Source organism: Oncorhynchus mykiss, chromosome 26, assembly GCF_013265735.2.
Source record: "Oncorhynchus mykiss isolate Arlee chromosome 26, USDA_OmykA_1.1, whole genome shotgun sequence".
NCBI classification, from domain to species: Eukaryota; Metazoa; Chordata; class Actinopteri; order Salmoniformes; family Salmonidae; genus Oncorhynchus; species Oncorhynchus mykiss.
Window position 1 is genome coordinate 28,726,542 of NC_048590.1, and position 15,208 is coordinate 28,741,749.

Genomic DNA, 15,208 nt, shown 5'->3' on the forward strand with positions numbered 1-15,208 from the left:
GTAGATCTGAGAGGATTAGACATGTAGGCAGCATGGAGGAAAGTCCACCGATCCAACCATAAGAGTCAATGGAGCTATTACCATATTGCACCCATCCGATCATTTCAGATCAATGAGAATATGAGAAGAGCTTGGGGGTTGATTTCAAACAAAGCACTGGGAGAAAGACAGACATGAAAAAGATACTCAATATGGCCGTGGGAATAGTTAGGAAAAGTGTGGCTTTAATGTAAACACAACATTCGATTGGCTCAGCACAAACATTCCACATGAGAGAGCAACCAATAATCTACGGAGAAGGGGTGCAGAACAAAAGCATTCACAGTAAAAAAAAGAAATCTGGTATAATCATATATATACAGTACGGTGTTTAAGGTGAAAATGGAAAGGGGGATTGAGAGAAATGAGGAACGACACGTGATAGAGGGAGTATAGAGGGATAGGATGCATCTTCAGGTGCACAGGTGAATGAGTGGAGAGCAGTACTTTTCCTCTGTGAAAATAGAGAACGTGACAGCCGGAGTTTGACTGTGGCCTGCTCAGGGTTAAGAGGTCAGGGGTTAGGGTTAACCCAAACTCCCCACTGAGAGACTGCTGCTGAATTCCAACTCTACCCCAGCCCCTGCCGCTTGGACATGTCTGTAGATCTAAAATCGATTGTGTGTGTGTGTTTATATTTATATATATATGTATACAAGCAATGTGGCAAAAATACCACCCACTCTATCAGAAGAGAAGGTGACGCAATTACCATATTACCTAACCCATTCATGTCCATATTAACAAATGTGGCACTGAACAAATTCTCTTTGGTGTAAATGCATTACATTTGGTGATAACATAGTTAGTACAAGTGCCTAGACATGCCAAATTGACGTTTTAAGATTGGCATTATCTATCATACCTCCAAAGTTGGGATTTTGAGACAATAAAAATCATTAAAATGACTTCAGCATATGTATTTTGAAATACAATTCAGAATGATATAGTTTAAAAGCATAAAGTATTGTTCTGTGACCTGTTTAAGCCCAAATATGCCAAATTGATGATTCAACTCATTTGTGAACTACAGCCGTTTCTGTGTCATACTATATTTAGTCTTTCGACACATGGGGTTATTGTATTTTACACATTACATGAATCATGTCATGTTCAAATTATCAGATCTTAATCACTTTTGGTATATAGATTGTCCAGACCAATATAAATATGAAAACAATATTGAAAGAAATCCATCCCCTCTCTCACACAGACACCTCTAGAGTACATGCAGTATTTCCAAATCCAATGGAGACTGCAGAGAGAAACATTTTACAACTGGTGTGCATTGATGTCTGTGGTGTGTATACACACGCGTGTGCTTGTGAGAGAGGGAGAGAAAGAGAGAGAGAAAGAGGGCAAATGCTGTAGCAGGCCTCACTCGCCATTGACTTACATTGGATTTGCTTATGCTGTATAATATACTCTAGGAGTGTATGTGGATTTCTTTAGATATTGTTTTTATATATATTGGTCGAAACAATTATTACAATTTGAACATGTTCTGAGAATCAGATAAAAAATCTCATAAAATGAATTTGCTTGTGCGATAGAGAGGGTGTGGAATTCTTTAGATATTGTTTGTATATTTATATATTGGTCCAGACAATCTATATAGCAAAAATGATTAAGATGTGAACATGTTTAAGATCTGAGAAAGAGGGACAATGCTGTAAAATCACTCACTCTCCAGTCTCTATTGACTTGCATTTGATGGGCTTATACTGCATGCACTCTAAGGGTGTGTGTGTGTGGATTTCTTTAGGTATTGTTTAAACGCTTTGGCCGATTTGTCCATCAGTAAACTCAGAGAACATGTGTACTGTAGAATATTATGCATTTCTGTTATGGACATGAAAAGGTTAAACCAATCAAATCCTTTCAAATCTACAGGAATTCCTAGAGGGGGTAGTATGGATGGATTTGGAATTCAGCATATTTGCTCACAAGGGTCATCCTGAGCTAAGCACTGTGTGGCTTATCTAATCTACAAATTACCTCAACTTCCAAATAATTGAGCATTCACATATTCATGTTTTATTACATAAAGAGCACCTAGGAAGACCCTTTTGAACAAGCAGAGAGACTGGTCAGTGGTCTGTGGCTGTCCTCTCCTAAAACTACAAATTTGTAAGGACTAGTGAGTGAAAACAACACGGTGGAAACCTATCCAGTCCTTTCATCTCAGTGATAAGTGATAAGTGAGAGGAGACCAGGAGACAACCATATGATACATCACTGACCAGTGGACTTGAGTGTGCAAGTCTAAAATGATAACCTATTCCCCATATTATGTACTACTTTATGTACTACTTTATGTACTACTTTTGAAGAACTACTTTTGAAGAAGTAGTACACTACATGGGAGGTGACATTTGAGACGGTCCATCAGAGCAGCTCTAGACCCTCTGAGACTGAGACAGGAAGTGGTGTTCCACCGGTCTGACAGGACAGGAAATAAATATGTGGCACGGGATTCTAGGAGGTAGGAGGGCATGAGGTTGAAATAAAATCCACAGATAATTTGATGATAATAAAGCGTTTGTGTCCCTTCAATTGCATTATATTGTAAAGATAGTGTGAAAGTGATCAATGATCTCTAATTCTATTCCCCTATCTGTCATGCTCAGAAGGTTGGCACTGATATCACACTTTCCCGACACAGATATATCATTGGCTGACAGGCATTTCATCACACTGCAGGAGGCCAATGGCAGAGCCTGCCACACAAACAGAACTGCCCCCCCCCCTTCTGGATGTTTAAAAGAGATAGGAATAAAACAGAGCAGAAGGAGCTCATGTAGAGCAGCCCTGTGTGAGTCCAACAGAGAGGGGGGTTCTATCCAACGCTGTACAGAACCCCAGCCACCAGTACCACCTCTATTACATCATCACCTAGAGCACAACATCACCTCTGCAAACGGAGCACCAAGGGGTACATTCATTGTGGCTCAATGTTCTGGATGTTGCAGATAGAGATGTAATGTATAGAACTGACACAAATCTCTATCACAAGGAAAAGAGGACCTTCTCCGCTCTATGCATAACATTTCTATCTAATTTGTTGCGAAACATGGCACGAAAACAGAATATACTCCTTGGACCTCCCCTTTTCTGATTTACATCTTACAGTTGTTCACACAATCAACAAAACATGAAGGACATTCAATAGGAAACACATGTTGATAACAAATAAACAAAAGAGGGGTGGTGGAATTCTGAAATTAAAAAAAGGAATAGAGGAACAGAACATGGCAAAGAATCCGTCGTGGTGTCTGGCGGCAGCTCTTTGGGTCCCTTAGGACGTGTAGATTTACATAATTATGCCTTTTAATATCATCAAAATTATTATTATTATTAACCACCTCACACCCTCCAATGCAACCTCTGTGCAGGGCTAGGCCTCAGTATAAGCCACACCCCCTCAGGTTGTTGGCGATGATGATGTCAGTGACTGCGTCAAACACTACCTGGATGTTTCCTGTGTCAGTGGCACAGGTCAGGTGACAGTAGATCTCCTTGTTGGGCGAACGGCTCTTACTCTCAAATTGCACCTGAATGTATGCGGTAGCATCATCATAAGTGTTAGCACCTATGGGGGGATTGGGAGGAAAGGTGGGTGAGGGCGAGAGAGAGGAGAAAGAAGAGTAGGAGAGGAAGAGAGATACAGCGCCAGAGAGTGAGAGAGACTTACGACCATCTGTTCTGCATGTGTGTCTGTCTAACTTTGTGTATATGCGGACTGTAGGGAAGTCTTACCTGTATATTCAGGGAAACAGATACTCAGTGGTGACTTCTTAATCTTCTCCTCGAACAGATCCTTCTTGTTGAGGAAGAGGATGATGGAGGTGTCGATGAAGAACTTGTTGTTACAGATAGAGTCGAAGAGCATGAGGGACTCGTGCATGCGATTCTGCAGAAAATACCAAATAAGACAGATGAGATGCATGTTTGAGAATATGTGTGGTGTGTTTGTGAGTAGTACGAAGTGTGTGTGAAGTACTTACAGTGGTTTCATCCTCATGCAGAACCTGATCATAGCCACTTAACGCCACACAGAAGATAATGGCCGTCACATCCTCAAAGCAGTGGATCCACTTCTTTCTCTCTGACCTCTGACCTCCAACATCAAACAGCCTGAAAGAAACATAAGAGTTATAAACGTGTCATAACATACACCACAAATATGCTACAAACAAATATACTGGACTGGGAGAGGAACTGTATGTGTAAACCTATGTGTGTGTGGTGTGTCTAACCTAAAGTGCAGGTTTTTGAAGGTGAAATGGGTCTCCACGATCCCAGTGGTCTTGACTCGGGTTCTCAGGATGTCCTGCTCGGTGGGCTGGTAGTCAGCAGCACCAATACGGTCTAAACTGTCCAGGTAGCTAATGAGAGAAAGAAGGAAGGAGAGGGGAAATGGAAACAGGAGGGAGGAGGGAGGAGGGGGAAGCGAAGGAGGGGAGGGGAGGGGAGGGGAGGGGAGGGGAGGGGAGGGGAGGGGAGGTAGAGCTTCAGTAATACACTCTTAGAAAAAAAGGTGCCATCTAGAACCTAAATGGGTTCTTCGGCTGTCCTCATAAGAAAACCCTTTAAAGAACCCTTTTTGGTTGCAGGTAGAACCCTTTTGGTTTCAAGTAGAATCCTTTCCACAGAGGGCTCTACATTGAACCCAAAAGGTTCTGGAACCAAAAAGGTTGTATCTAGAACCAAAAAGGGTTCTCCTATGCAGAAAGAGGAAGAGCCCTTTTGGAACCCTTTTTTCTAAGAGTGTAGAGCTACAAAAATACAGTGCGAAGACTAACCTTTGCACTGTAAAGACTAACCAACGCAGTCACTTCATAGACTAACCTTTGCACTGTGTTACTGTTCAAGAACAGGCAGCTAATGGACTCAAATTCCAATATGTTAGGTAACTGGAACTTTCTCACAAATCTTCCATTGATTCAATGCATGAATTATGCTTAATTTAAAGTTTCATGCACTCCGATATGCTTGGTCCCTTAGTGTTTACTCACTAGGCAGCGGAGTCATTGAGCTGGTACTCCCTGGCCCTGTTGAAACACTCCTGGGTCCCGGCATCGGCCCACAGACGCTTCATAGCTGTCAGCAGCTCTGCTGAGTAGGGCTCTGTGTCCTCCATACGAGTGACCACATCACACACCAGCTTAGCATCCGCCTGGACACACACATACATAAGATATTATGTACAAAAGATATGACTATGCATCACCACACACACACACACGCACGCACGCACGCACACACACATACACAAACAAAAACACATGCATAGATTTATTAAGACACATATGAGGTGAAGACTGAATAGCTGAATTCCTGGATGTCTACCACCATACCCCACTGGAAACATTAAGGTCTGCTTTGCAGTGCACCTTGAAGTAAGGTTTTGAAAGGGCCATTGGTTGTACACTATGGATGAATCCTACTCTGTGCAGGGTGCATGTACCCACCTTTCTGTCCTTGTCGGCGTACTCGATGCCCAGAGAGTCCATAGCTCGGAGGACGGCAGCCAAACTCTGGATGGTGTTGCTGTAGACCACAGGCTTATACTGCTTCACATCATCCCCAGAAAAGCCATCTTCATGGATAATCCTGCATACACACACACACACATCAGAACACATACAAAATAGCACACACACACACACACGTACGTAGGCTAAGTGTGCATGCATGAGCGCACACACACAAACATTCACACTTCAGTGAACCCACATTTCAGCAGACGCTTTAGTGTATGTGCATCTGTACGCGCGTGCATGTGACCAAGAACAGGGTTGTCTCTGAGCGTCAAGCAGTGCCTGCTCCTTTGCACACACCCAAATACACGCAGCACATCAATGGCTGCCACCCACCTTCTCTTTTCTTCTCTCTTTCACACACAAACACTCACTCACACCTCAGCAGCATCAACTGCAGCCAATATAGCCACTTTAGGTTTCACATTTGTAATGACAAAGGTGGTCTGTACATTTAAACCACTCAACAACATTGACGTGAAACGTTCTGATATTGAGGATCAGATTATAAATCCATTACACTAGCCTAGTCTGGAATACACTTCAGCAGTTGGGGTGGCAGGTAGCCTAGAATGACAGATAAAAATCTGTCATTCTGCCCCTGAACAAGGCAGATAACCCACTGTTCCTAGGCCATCATTGAAAATAAGAATTTGTTCTTAACTGACTTGCCTAGTTAAATAAATAAGTATACCATTGACTTCAAAAGGTGCATAATCCATAGGTATGAAGATCTTATTCTTACAGAGTAAGGTGGTTCACACATTATGTAACACATTTTTAAAACGACTTCTCAGACAGAGTTCAGTCTGTCAAATCGGAGGGCCTGTTGTCCGGTCCTCTGGCAGTCTCTATGGGGGTACTACAGGGTTCAATTCTCGGGCCGATTCTTTTCTCTGTATACATCAATGATGTCGCTCTTGCTGCAGGTGATTCCCAGATCCACCTCTATGCAGACGACACCATTCTGTATAGATCTGGCCCTTCTTTGGACACTGTGTTAACTAACCTCTAAACGAGCTTCAATGCCATACAACACTCCTTCCGTGGCCTCCAATTGCTCTTAAACGCTAGTAAAACCAAATGCATGCTCTTCAACCGTTGTCTGCCCGCATCCGCCCGACTAGCATCACTACTCTGGAGGTTTCTGACTTAGAATATGTGGACAACTACAAATACCTAGGTGTCTGGCTAGACTGTAAACTCTCCTTCCAGACTCATATTAAAAATCTCCAATCCAAAATTAAATCTAGAATCGGCTTCCTATTTCGCAACAAAGCCTCATTCACTCACGTCGCGAAACATACCCTCGTAAAACTGACTATCCTACCGATCCTCGACTTCGGTAATAACTTCCAATACTCTACTCAGCAAACTGGATGTAGTCTATCACAGTGCCATCCGTTTTGTCACCAAAGCCCCTTATACCACCCACCACTGCGACCTGTATGCTCTAGTCGGCTGGCCCTCGCTACACACAGTGGGGCAAAAAAGTATTTAGTCAGCCACCAATTGTGCAAGTTCTCCCACTTAAAAAGATGAGAGAGGCCTGTAATTTTCATCATAGGTACACTTCAACTATGACAGACAAAATGAGGAAAAAAATCCAGAAAATCACATTGTAGGATTTTTAATGAATTTATTTGCAAATGATGGTGGAAAATAAGTATTTGGTCAATAACAAAAGTTGATCTCAATACTTTGTTATATACCCTTTGTTGGCAATGACAGAGGTCAAACGTTTTCTGTAAGTCTTCACAAGGTTTTCACACACTGTTGCTGGTATTTTGGCCCATTCCTCCATGCAGATCTCCTCTAGAGCAGTGATGTTTTGGGGCTGTTGCTGGGCAACACGGACTTTCAACTCCCTCCAAAGATTTTCTATGGGGTTGAGATCTGGAGACTGGCTAGGCCACTCCAGGACCCTGAAATGCTTCTTACGAAGCCACTCCTTCGTTGCCCGGGCGGTGTGTTTGGGATCATTGTCATGCTGAAAGACCCAGCCACGTTTCATCTTCAATGCCCTTGCTGATGGAAGGAGGTTTTCACTCAAAATCTCACGATACATGGCCCCATTCATTCTTTCCTTTACACGGATCAGTCGTCATGGTCCCTTTGCAGAAAAACAGCCCCAAAGCATGATGTTTCCACCTCCATGCTTCACAGTAGGTATGGTGTTCTTTGATGCAACTCAGCATTCTTTGTCCTCCAAACACGACGAGTTGAGTTTTTACCAAAAAGTTCTAATTTGGTTTCATCTGACCATATGACATTCTCCCAATCTTCTTCTGGATCATCCAAATGCTCTCTAGCAAACTTCAGACGGGCCTGGACATGTACTGACTTAAGCAGGGGGACACGTCTGGCACTGCAGGATTTGAGTCCATTTTTTTTCTCATTTTGTCTGTCATAGTTGAAGTGTACCTATGATGAAAATTACAGGCCTCTCTCATCTTTTTAAGTGGGAAAACTTGCACAATTGGTTGCTGACTAAATACTTTTTTTTCCCCACTGTATTTGTCGCCAGACCCACTGGCTCCAGGTCATCTATAAGTCTATGCTAGGTAAAGCTCCGCCTTATCTCAGCTCACTGGTCATGATAACAACACCCACCCATAGCACGCGCTCCAGCAGTTATATCTCACTGGTCATCCCCAAAGCCAACACCTCCTTTGGCCGCCTTTCCTTCCAGTTCTCTGCTGCCAATGACTGGAACGATTTGCAAAAACAGCTGAAGCTGGAGACTTATATTTCCCTCACTAACTTTAAACTATCTGAGCAGCTAACCGATCGCTGCAGCTGTACATAGCCCATCTGTAAATAGCCCACCCAATCTACCTACCTCATCCCCATATTGTTTTTATTTACTTTTCTGCTCTTTTGCACAACAGTATGTCTACTCACACATCACCATCTGCTCATCTATCACTCCAGTGTTAATTTGCTAAATTGTAATTACTCTGCTACTATGGCCTATTTATTGCCTTACCTCCTCACGCCATTTGCACACATTTTATATAGACTGCTTTTTTTTCTATTGTGTTATTGACTGCATGCTTGTTTATTCCATGTGTAACTCTGTGTTGTTGTTTGTGTTGCACTGCTTTGCTTTATCTTGGCCAGGTCGCAGTTGTAAATGAGAACTTGTTCTCAACTAGCCTACCTGGTTAAATAAAGAGGAAATAAAAAAAAATGTATTAAACATTTTCGATGACCTTCTCTTAGATTTTTTTTTATTTTCACAGATGTTTAAGATGCATAGCCTTCCTCAGTATGTGCCTTTCTTAATGTGTGTGTACCACTTTTCTAGTCTGTACTAGTACACTATGATCAAGTTCTCTTAAAACATACTTGCTATTTAATAATTAAGGTGTTGCTTTTTAATAATACAGATTGCTGTATACCATTATCAATTCACCTTGCTACATACAAACACAAACACACACACACACCTTTTTTCTAATTTGGCACAAAGAAACAAGAGTCCATGATTAACTTGGTCAAAGAAAATGGCCCCGATTGGCCTATAGATGACGCTGTTATAAGCAGTCTCACTTAAACTCTCATATCCGCCGCCCGTTTGACATAGACACTTGAAAATTTGCATGTAGGTGTCTTTCCGCAAGCTGAACAAATTTGCCACAATGACCCATAAGGTCCTTCAGGATAGATTTTCCTCCATCTTGGAAATTTGTGTTTCCTTAGTTTGAGAAAACCTAAGGGATTGGTTAAGTAATGGCTGAGTTATTGATAAATCCACTTCACAATGGCCTATAAGTTTGAAACATTAACATGATGACATAAGTCTGGCATTGATATCTTTAAAAAAATTAACAATTCACTATGTAATGCTAATGCTTAAAATAATCACAAAAAAATATTCTTCTCATGGACTAAAAGTCAGATTCACTCCAAATACGGTCTTTGGACACATCACAATAGTCCCTAACGAGTTTGACAAAATAACATTGATGAATTCAAATATGGCCATGTGTAGATGCATATTAGCACATAGGCTAAAATTCTAAAATATACTAAAAATACTTCAAACATCTTCTACTTATGAACCATAGGACCAAATGACACCAAATTTGGAATGTAGCCCATAGTACTTGCCTTAACTTAGTTTAAGAAAAAATCAAAAGATGGCTGAGTTATTGACAAATCAAGAATCTGTTTTTATTTGTGTATTTAAACCAAAGTAAATCCACTCTGATCTTGTGTCCTTTCTGTCAGTCTGAGAACCCCGTTCATTGCTGGTCGCGGCTATACTACATGGCCAAAAGTATGTGGACATCCCATAAAATTAGTGGATTCAGCTATTTCATTGCTGACAGGTGTATAAAATCGAACACACAGCCATGCAATCTCCATAGACAAACATTGGCAATAGATTGGCCCGTAATGAAGAGCTCAGTGACTTTCTACGGGGCAGCGTCATAGGATGACACCTTTCCAACAAGTCAGTTGCGTCAAATTTACTCTGCCCTGCTAGTGCTGCCCTGGTCAACTGTAAGTGCTGTTATTGTGAAGTGGCAAGGTCTAGGAGCAACAACGGCTCAGCAGCGAAGTGGTAGGCCACACAACCTCACAGAATGGGACCGCCGAGTGCTGAAGCACGTGAAGCGTAAAAATCGTCTGTCCTTGGTTGCAACACTCACTACTGAGTACCAAACTGCCTCTGGAAGCAACGTCAGCACAATAACTGTTTGATGGGAGCTACATGAAATTGGTTTTCATGGCCAAGTAGCCGTACACAAGCCTAAGATCACCATGTGCAATGCCAAGCGTTGGCTGGAGTGGTGTAAAGCTCACCGCCATTGGACTTTGGAGCAGTGAAAAAGCATTCTCTGGAGAGATGCATCACTCTTCACCATTTGGTAGTCTGAAGGACAACTCTAGGTTTGGAGGATGCCAGTATAACGCTACCTGCCCCAATGCAGAGTGCCAACTGTAAAGTTTGGTGGAGGAAGAGTAATGGTCTGGGGATGTTTTTCATGGTTTGGGCTAGGCCCCTTAATACCAGTGAAGGGAAATATTAATGCTACAGCATACAATGACATTCTAGACAATTCTGTGGTTCCAACTTTGTGGCAACAGTTTGGGGAAGGTATTTTCATGTTTTAGTGTGTACAAAGCTAGGTCCATACATAAATGGTTTGTTGAGATCAGTGTGGAAGAACTTGACTGGCCTGCACAGAGCCCTGACCTAAACCCCATCGAACACCTTTGGGATGAATTGGAATGCGAGCCAGGCCTAATTGCCCAACATCAGTGCCCAACCTCACTAATGCTCTTGTGGCTGAATGGAAGCAAGTCCCCGCAGCAATGTTCCAACATTTAGTGGAAAGCCTTCCCAGAAAAGTGGAGGCTGTTATAACAGCAAAGGGGGGACCAACTCCATATAATGCCTATGATTTATTTTTGAATTAGATATTTATTATTATTATTATTATTATTATTATTACACTCCTTTGTAAAACATGATAGGGTATCTCATGGGGTTTATCGTGTCAATGAAATTCTGGCAAATAAACATATATGTAAGCACATCCAGACACACACCATTATCAATACATACAAAACTACACAAATGCACACCCATGTGTACACACACAAAGAGCCAATGCTATCTCTGTCTTGGATCAGTTTTTCCTGTTCCGATCCTGGCATTATATAATATAACCAATGTAACATATGTAGTTCACAACAGAAGCCTCTCCCGAGTGATGCTTTTGGGTAACTGTCTGTACCGCTAGGGAGAACCCCCAGGATAATTAAATATGGAGAGAGTGCTAGAATGGAAGGAAACAGAGTGGAGTAGAGGGAGTAGTGTGTGTGTGATGGAAAAAGCAGGGTGTGTGTGGGGCAGATGAGTGTGTGCTGAGGTACAGTGAATGCACTGAACCCAACATTTTTTAAATTGTGGATTTTTGAGAGGATGTCTGCATAGCAACAGCCGTGTTTAATTATGTGCATGAAAATATTATATAATGTGCTTTTCCGGTTGGGCCCTGGATACAGAGGTCTTCTTTAAAGAAGAAATCTAGTAACAGGGTTTAGAAAAAGAACAGTGATTTAGATGAGAGAGTGGTTTAGACAAGAAGGGGAAAGGTTTACATGTGGTTTTAGATGCCATATTTTCTGAGTAAATCCGCTTTATAGGCAAAGTACTCTCTGCGATATCAGGCACTTAAAGCCAGTAAGATTAAACCAGAGATATTTGCTAATGGAGCTGTAGTGTAGTGACCTCACTAATACACACATACACACATATTGTCTGCACAAAAACACACACACACAGTCACAAACACCGATGTATTCGCCATGCCTCTTTATCGATAGATGCATGAAAAACCTCTGGGTAAATTTCAGCACCATGTCAGTGGACAGCACCCCTGCGGCCTGCTACTGACCGTGAGCACCGCCTCCGATTACCGTCTACAGGAGGTGCTCGAATCACCGGCAAAGGTACGGCCTCTGAGGAAACATGGCGGAGCTAGCGGCTCAGCCTCACTATGGGCAGGGGAGGCGCAATCTCAGGCCTCGTCAAAGACGCCTGTTTCAGAAAAAAAAAAAAAAAGCACTTACTTCATTTGTTTGACGATGGTGCTTTTGCCCGATTCTCCTCCCCCTAAAGGGAATAGAGAGCAGAGTGAGAGTCGGTTGTCTTTAGGGGGACATGACATCAGGACCACGGAGAGCGCCTGCCGCCCCGGCCCGGCTCTCTGCAATCGACATCAACATCAACCGAACCGTGCAGAACGGGCAGCCCCCGTTATAAACGGTGTCTTACCAAGCAGTAGCAGTTTCACTTCCTTTGCGGCAGTGACTCCATCATCCTTCAGGTTTTTTTCGATGGCTTTGCTCCTGTCCAGAGCAGCGCGCTCCTCAGCGCTGAGTGTACATCCCATGTCTAGAGTCGAATGAACAATCCCTTCTCCTCTATTCCGCCCTGTCCCTCGCCGACTCAATATGTATGTTTGTCTCTCTCTCTCGCTCGTTCAGTCTGCTACAGCATGAGGCCCGGATTGAGGGCAAATAAAGCCGGGTCAGAATAGGGTTTTTTCTCCGTCCCTCTTGGAGCGGGGGTGGGGTCGTTGTGTTCGAGCCTCGGGGCTGGGGGTCTCTATAGGGCGGCACTGATGACAGCGAGCGCGAGCGATCTCATCCTTCAATCTCTTCACAATAACCGACGGAGAGAGGAGGGGAAGGGAAGGCAGTGTGCGCGAGACTCACCTAGCGCAGACAATCTCGTTGACGTCAGAGCAAAGGCAGGCGCTAATCGTCAAATGCGACCACATTCAAACGGGGATTTTAAAGACACATTTTGCTTCGTGGAATAATTTCGCTGAATATACAATGTATAATAGGCCTTTTTATTACATAAAAGGCGTGGTCTCGCACGATACTGGAAGTGGGCTATTCTTGTCTTCCGTGTCCTTATAAATAAAATGTATAATCCACTAGGAGTGGGTAAACATCGGCCTATAACTTTAGCCTTTTTACATTTGACATTTTAGTCATTTAGCAGACACTCTTATCCAGAGCGATTTACAGGAGCAATTAGAGTTAAGGGCCTAGCTCATGTAATGTCAACAGCAACAATAGGCTACACAAGGTAGTACAACACAATATCATTACATTTCAATTGTATTAATTATTAATCTAGCAATTGCTTTTATCCTGTGTGTGTGTTATGTTGCTTACATATACAGTGCCTTGCGAAAGTATTCGGCCCCCTTGAACTTTGCGACCTTTTGCCACATTTCAGGCTTCAAACATAAAGATATAAAACTGTATTTTTTTGTGAAGAATCAACAACAAGTGGGACACAATCATGAAGTGGAACGACATTTATTGGATATTTCAAAAAATTTTAACAAATCAAAAACTGAAAAATTGGGCGTGCAAAATTATTCAGCCCCTTTACTTTCAGTGCAGCAAACTCTCTCCAGAAGTTCAGTGAGGATCTCTGAATGTTCCAATGTTGACCTAAATGACTAATGATGATAAATACAATCCACCTGTGTGTAATCAAGTCTCCGTATAAATGCACCTGCACTGTGATAGTCTCAGATGTCCGTTAAAAGCGCAGAGAGCATCATGAAGAACAAGGAGCACACCAGGCAGGTCCGAGATACTGTTGTGAAGAAGTTTAAAGCCAGATTTGGATACAAAAATATTTCCCAAGCTTTAAACATCCCAAGGAGCACTGTGCAAGTGATAATATTGAAATGGAAGGAGTATCAGACCACTGCAAATCTACCAAGACCTGGCCGTCCCTCAACTTTCAGCTCATACAAGGAGAAGACTGATCAGAGATGCAGCCAAGAGGCCCATGATCACTCTGGATGAACTGCAGAGATCTACAGCTGAGGTGGGAGACTCTGTCCATAGGACAACAATCAGTCAGTCGTATATTGCACAAATCTGGCCTTTATGGAAGAGTGGCAAGAAGAAAGCCATTTCTTAAAGATATCCATAAAAAGTGTTGTTTAAAGTTTGCCACAAGCCACCTGGGAGACACACCAAACATGTGGAAGAAGGTGCTCTGGTCAGATGAAACCAAAATTGAACTTTTTGGCAACAATGCAAAACGTTATATTTGGCGTAAAAGCAACACAGCTGAACACACCATCCCCACTGTCAAACATGGTGGTGGCAGCATCATGGTTTGGGCCTGCTTTTCTTCAGCAGGGACAGGGAAGATGGTTAAAATTGATGGGAAGATGGATGGAGCCAAATACAGGACCATTCTGGAAGAAAACCTGATGGAGTCTGCAAAAGACCTGAGACTGGGACGGAGATTTGTCTTCCAACAAGACAATGATCCAAAACATAAAGCAAAATCTACAATGGAATGGTTCAAAAATGAACATATCCAGGTGTTAGAATGGCCAAGTCAAAGTCCAGACCTGAATCCAATCGAGAATCTGTGGAAAGAACTGAAAACTGCTGTTCACAAATGCTCTCCATCCAACCTCACTGCGCTCGAGCTGTTTTGCAAGGAGGAATGGGAAAAAATGTCAGTCTCTCGATGTGCAAAACTGATAGAGACATACCCCAAGTGACTTACAGCTGTAATCGCAGAAAAAGGTGGCGCTACAAACTATTAACTTAAGGGGGCTGAATAATTTTGCACGCCCAATTTTTCAGTTTTTGATTTGTTAAAAAAGTTTGAAATATCCAATAAATGTCGTTCCACTTCATGATTGTGTCCCACTTGTTGTTGATTCTTCACCAAAAAATACAGTTTTATATCTTTATGTTTGAAGCCTGAAATGTGGCAAAAGGTCCCAAAGTTCAAGGGGGCCGAATACTTTCGCAAGGCACTGTATGTATTGATGAGTGTGTGTGCGTGTGTTTATGTCTGCAGTGCAGTATGTGTAAAAGTGAATGTGTGTGTATTTTTGTGTGTCTCTGTGTCCGTCTCTCTGTGCATGTGTGTGTAACTCTATGTGTGTGTGTGTGCACATTAAAAACTTCCAATCCACATGTGGAAAGAGTGGAGTGATAAGGTGTGAGGGTTTTACAATGGACTATACTGACACCAAAAGCCTGAATTACCAGTTAAACCTACAGCCTTACAAGTCAATTCCTCAACCTGCGAAGGCCTATAGCCT

The 15,208-nt window shown here is 42.5% G+C and overlaps 1 protein-coding gene across 1 annotated transcript; it reads right to left on the bottom strand.

Annotated features, from left to right (window-relative positions):
• Positions 1 to 202: 202 nt before the first annotated feature.
• On the bottom strand, positions 203 to 12,802 carry gnao1b (guanine nucleotide binding protein (G protein), alpha activating activity polypeptide O, b). Its single transcript, XM_021586266.2, has 8 exons — positions 12,379 to 12,802; positions 12,174 to 12,216; positions 5,514 to 5,655; positions 5,058 to 5,218; positions 4,299 to 4,427; positions 4,047 to 4,176; positions 3,799 to 3,952; positions 203 to 3,631 (listed from the first exon to the last, which is right to left on the bottom strand). The coding sequence occupies exons 1-8, from the start codon at positions 12,494 to 12,496 to the stop codon at positions 3,444 to 3,446; spliced, it is 1,065 nt and encodes a 354-aa protein (XP_021441941.1). The 5' UTR covers positions 12,497 to 12,802; the 3' UTR covers positions 203 to 3,443.
• Positions 12,803 to 15,208: the final 2,406 nt, after the last annotated feature.

Bases quoted from the DNA above. Each gene is read 5' to 3' on its own strand.
- gnao1b (XM_021586266.2), bottom strand. From the start codon at position 12,496: ATGGGATGTACACTCAGCGCTGAGGAGCGCGCTGCTCTGGACAGGAGC. The intron at 12,217-12,378 runs GTAAGACACCGT...TATTCCCTTTAG, and splicing joins AGTGAAACTGCTACTGCTTG to GGGGAGGAGAATCGGGCAAA. The intron at 5,656-12,173 runs GTAAGTGCTTTT...GTGTGTATGCAG, and splicing joins ACCATCGTCAAACAAATGAA to GATTATCCATGAAGATGGCT.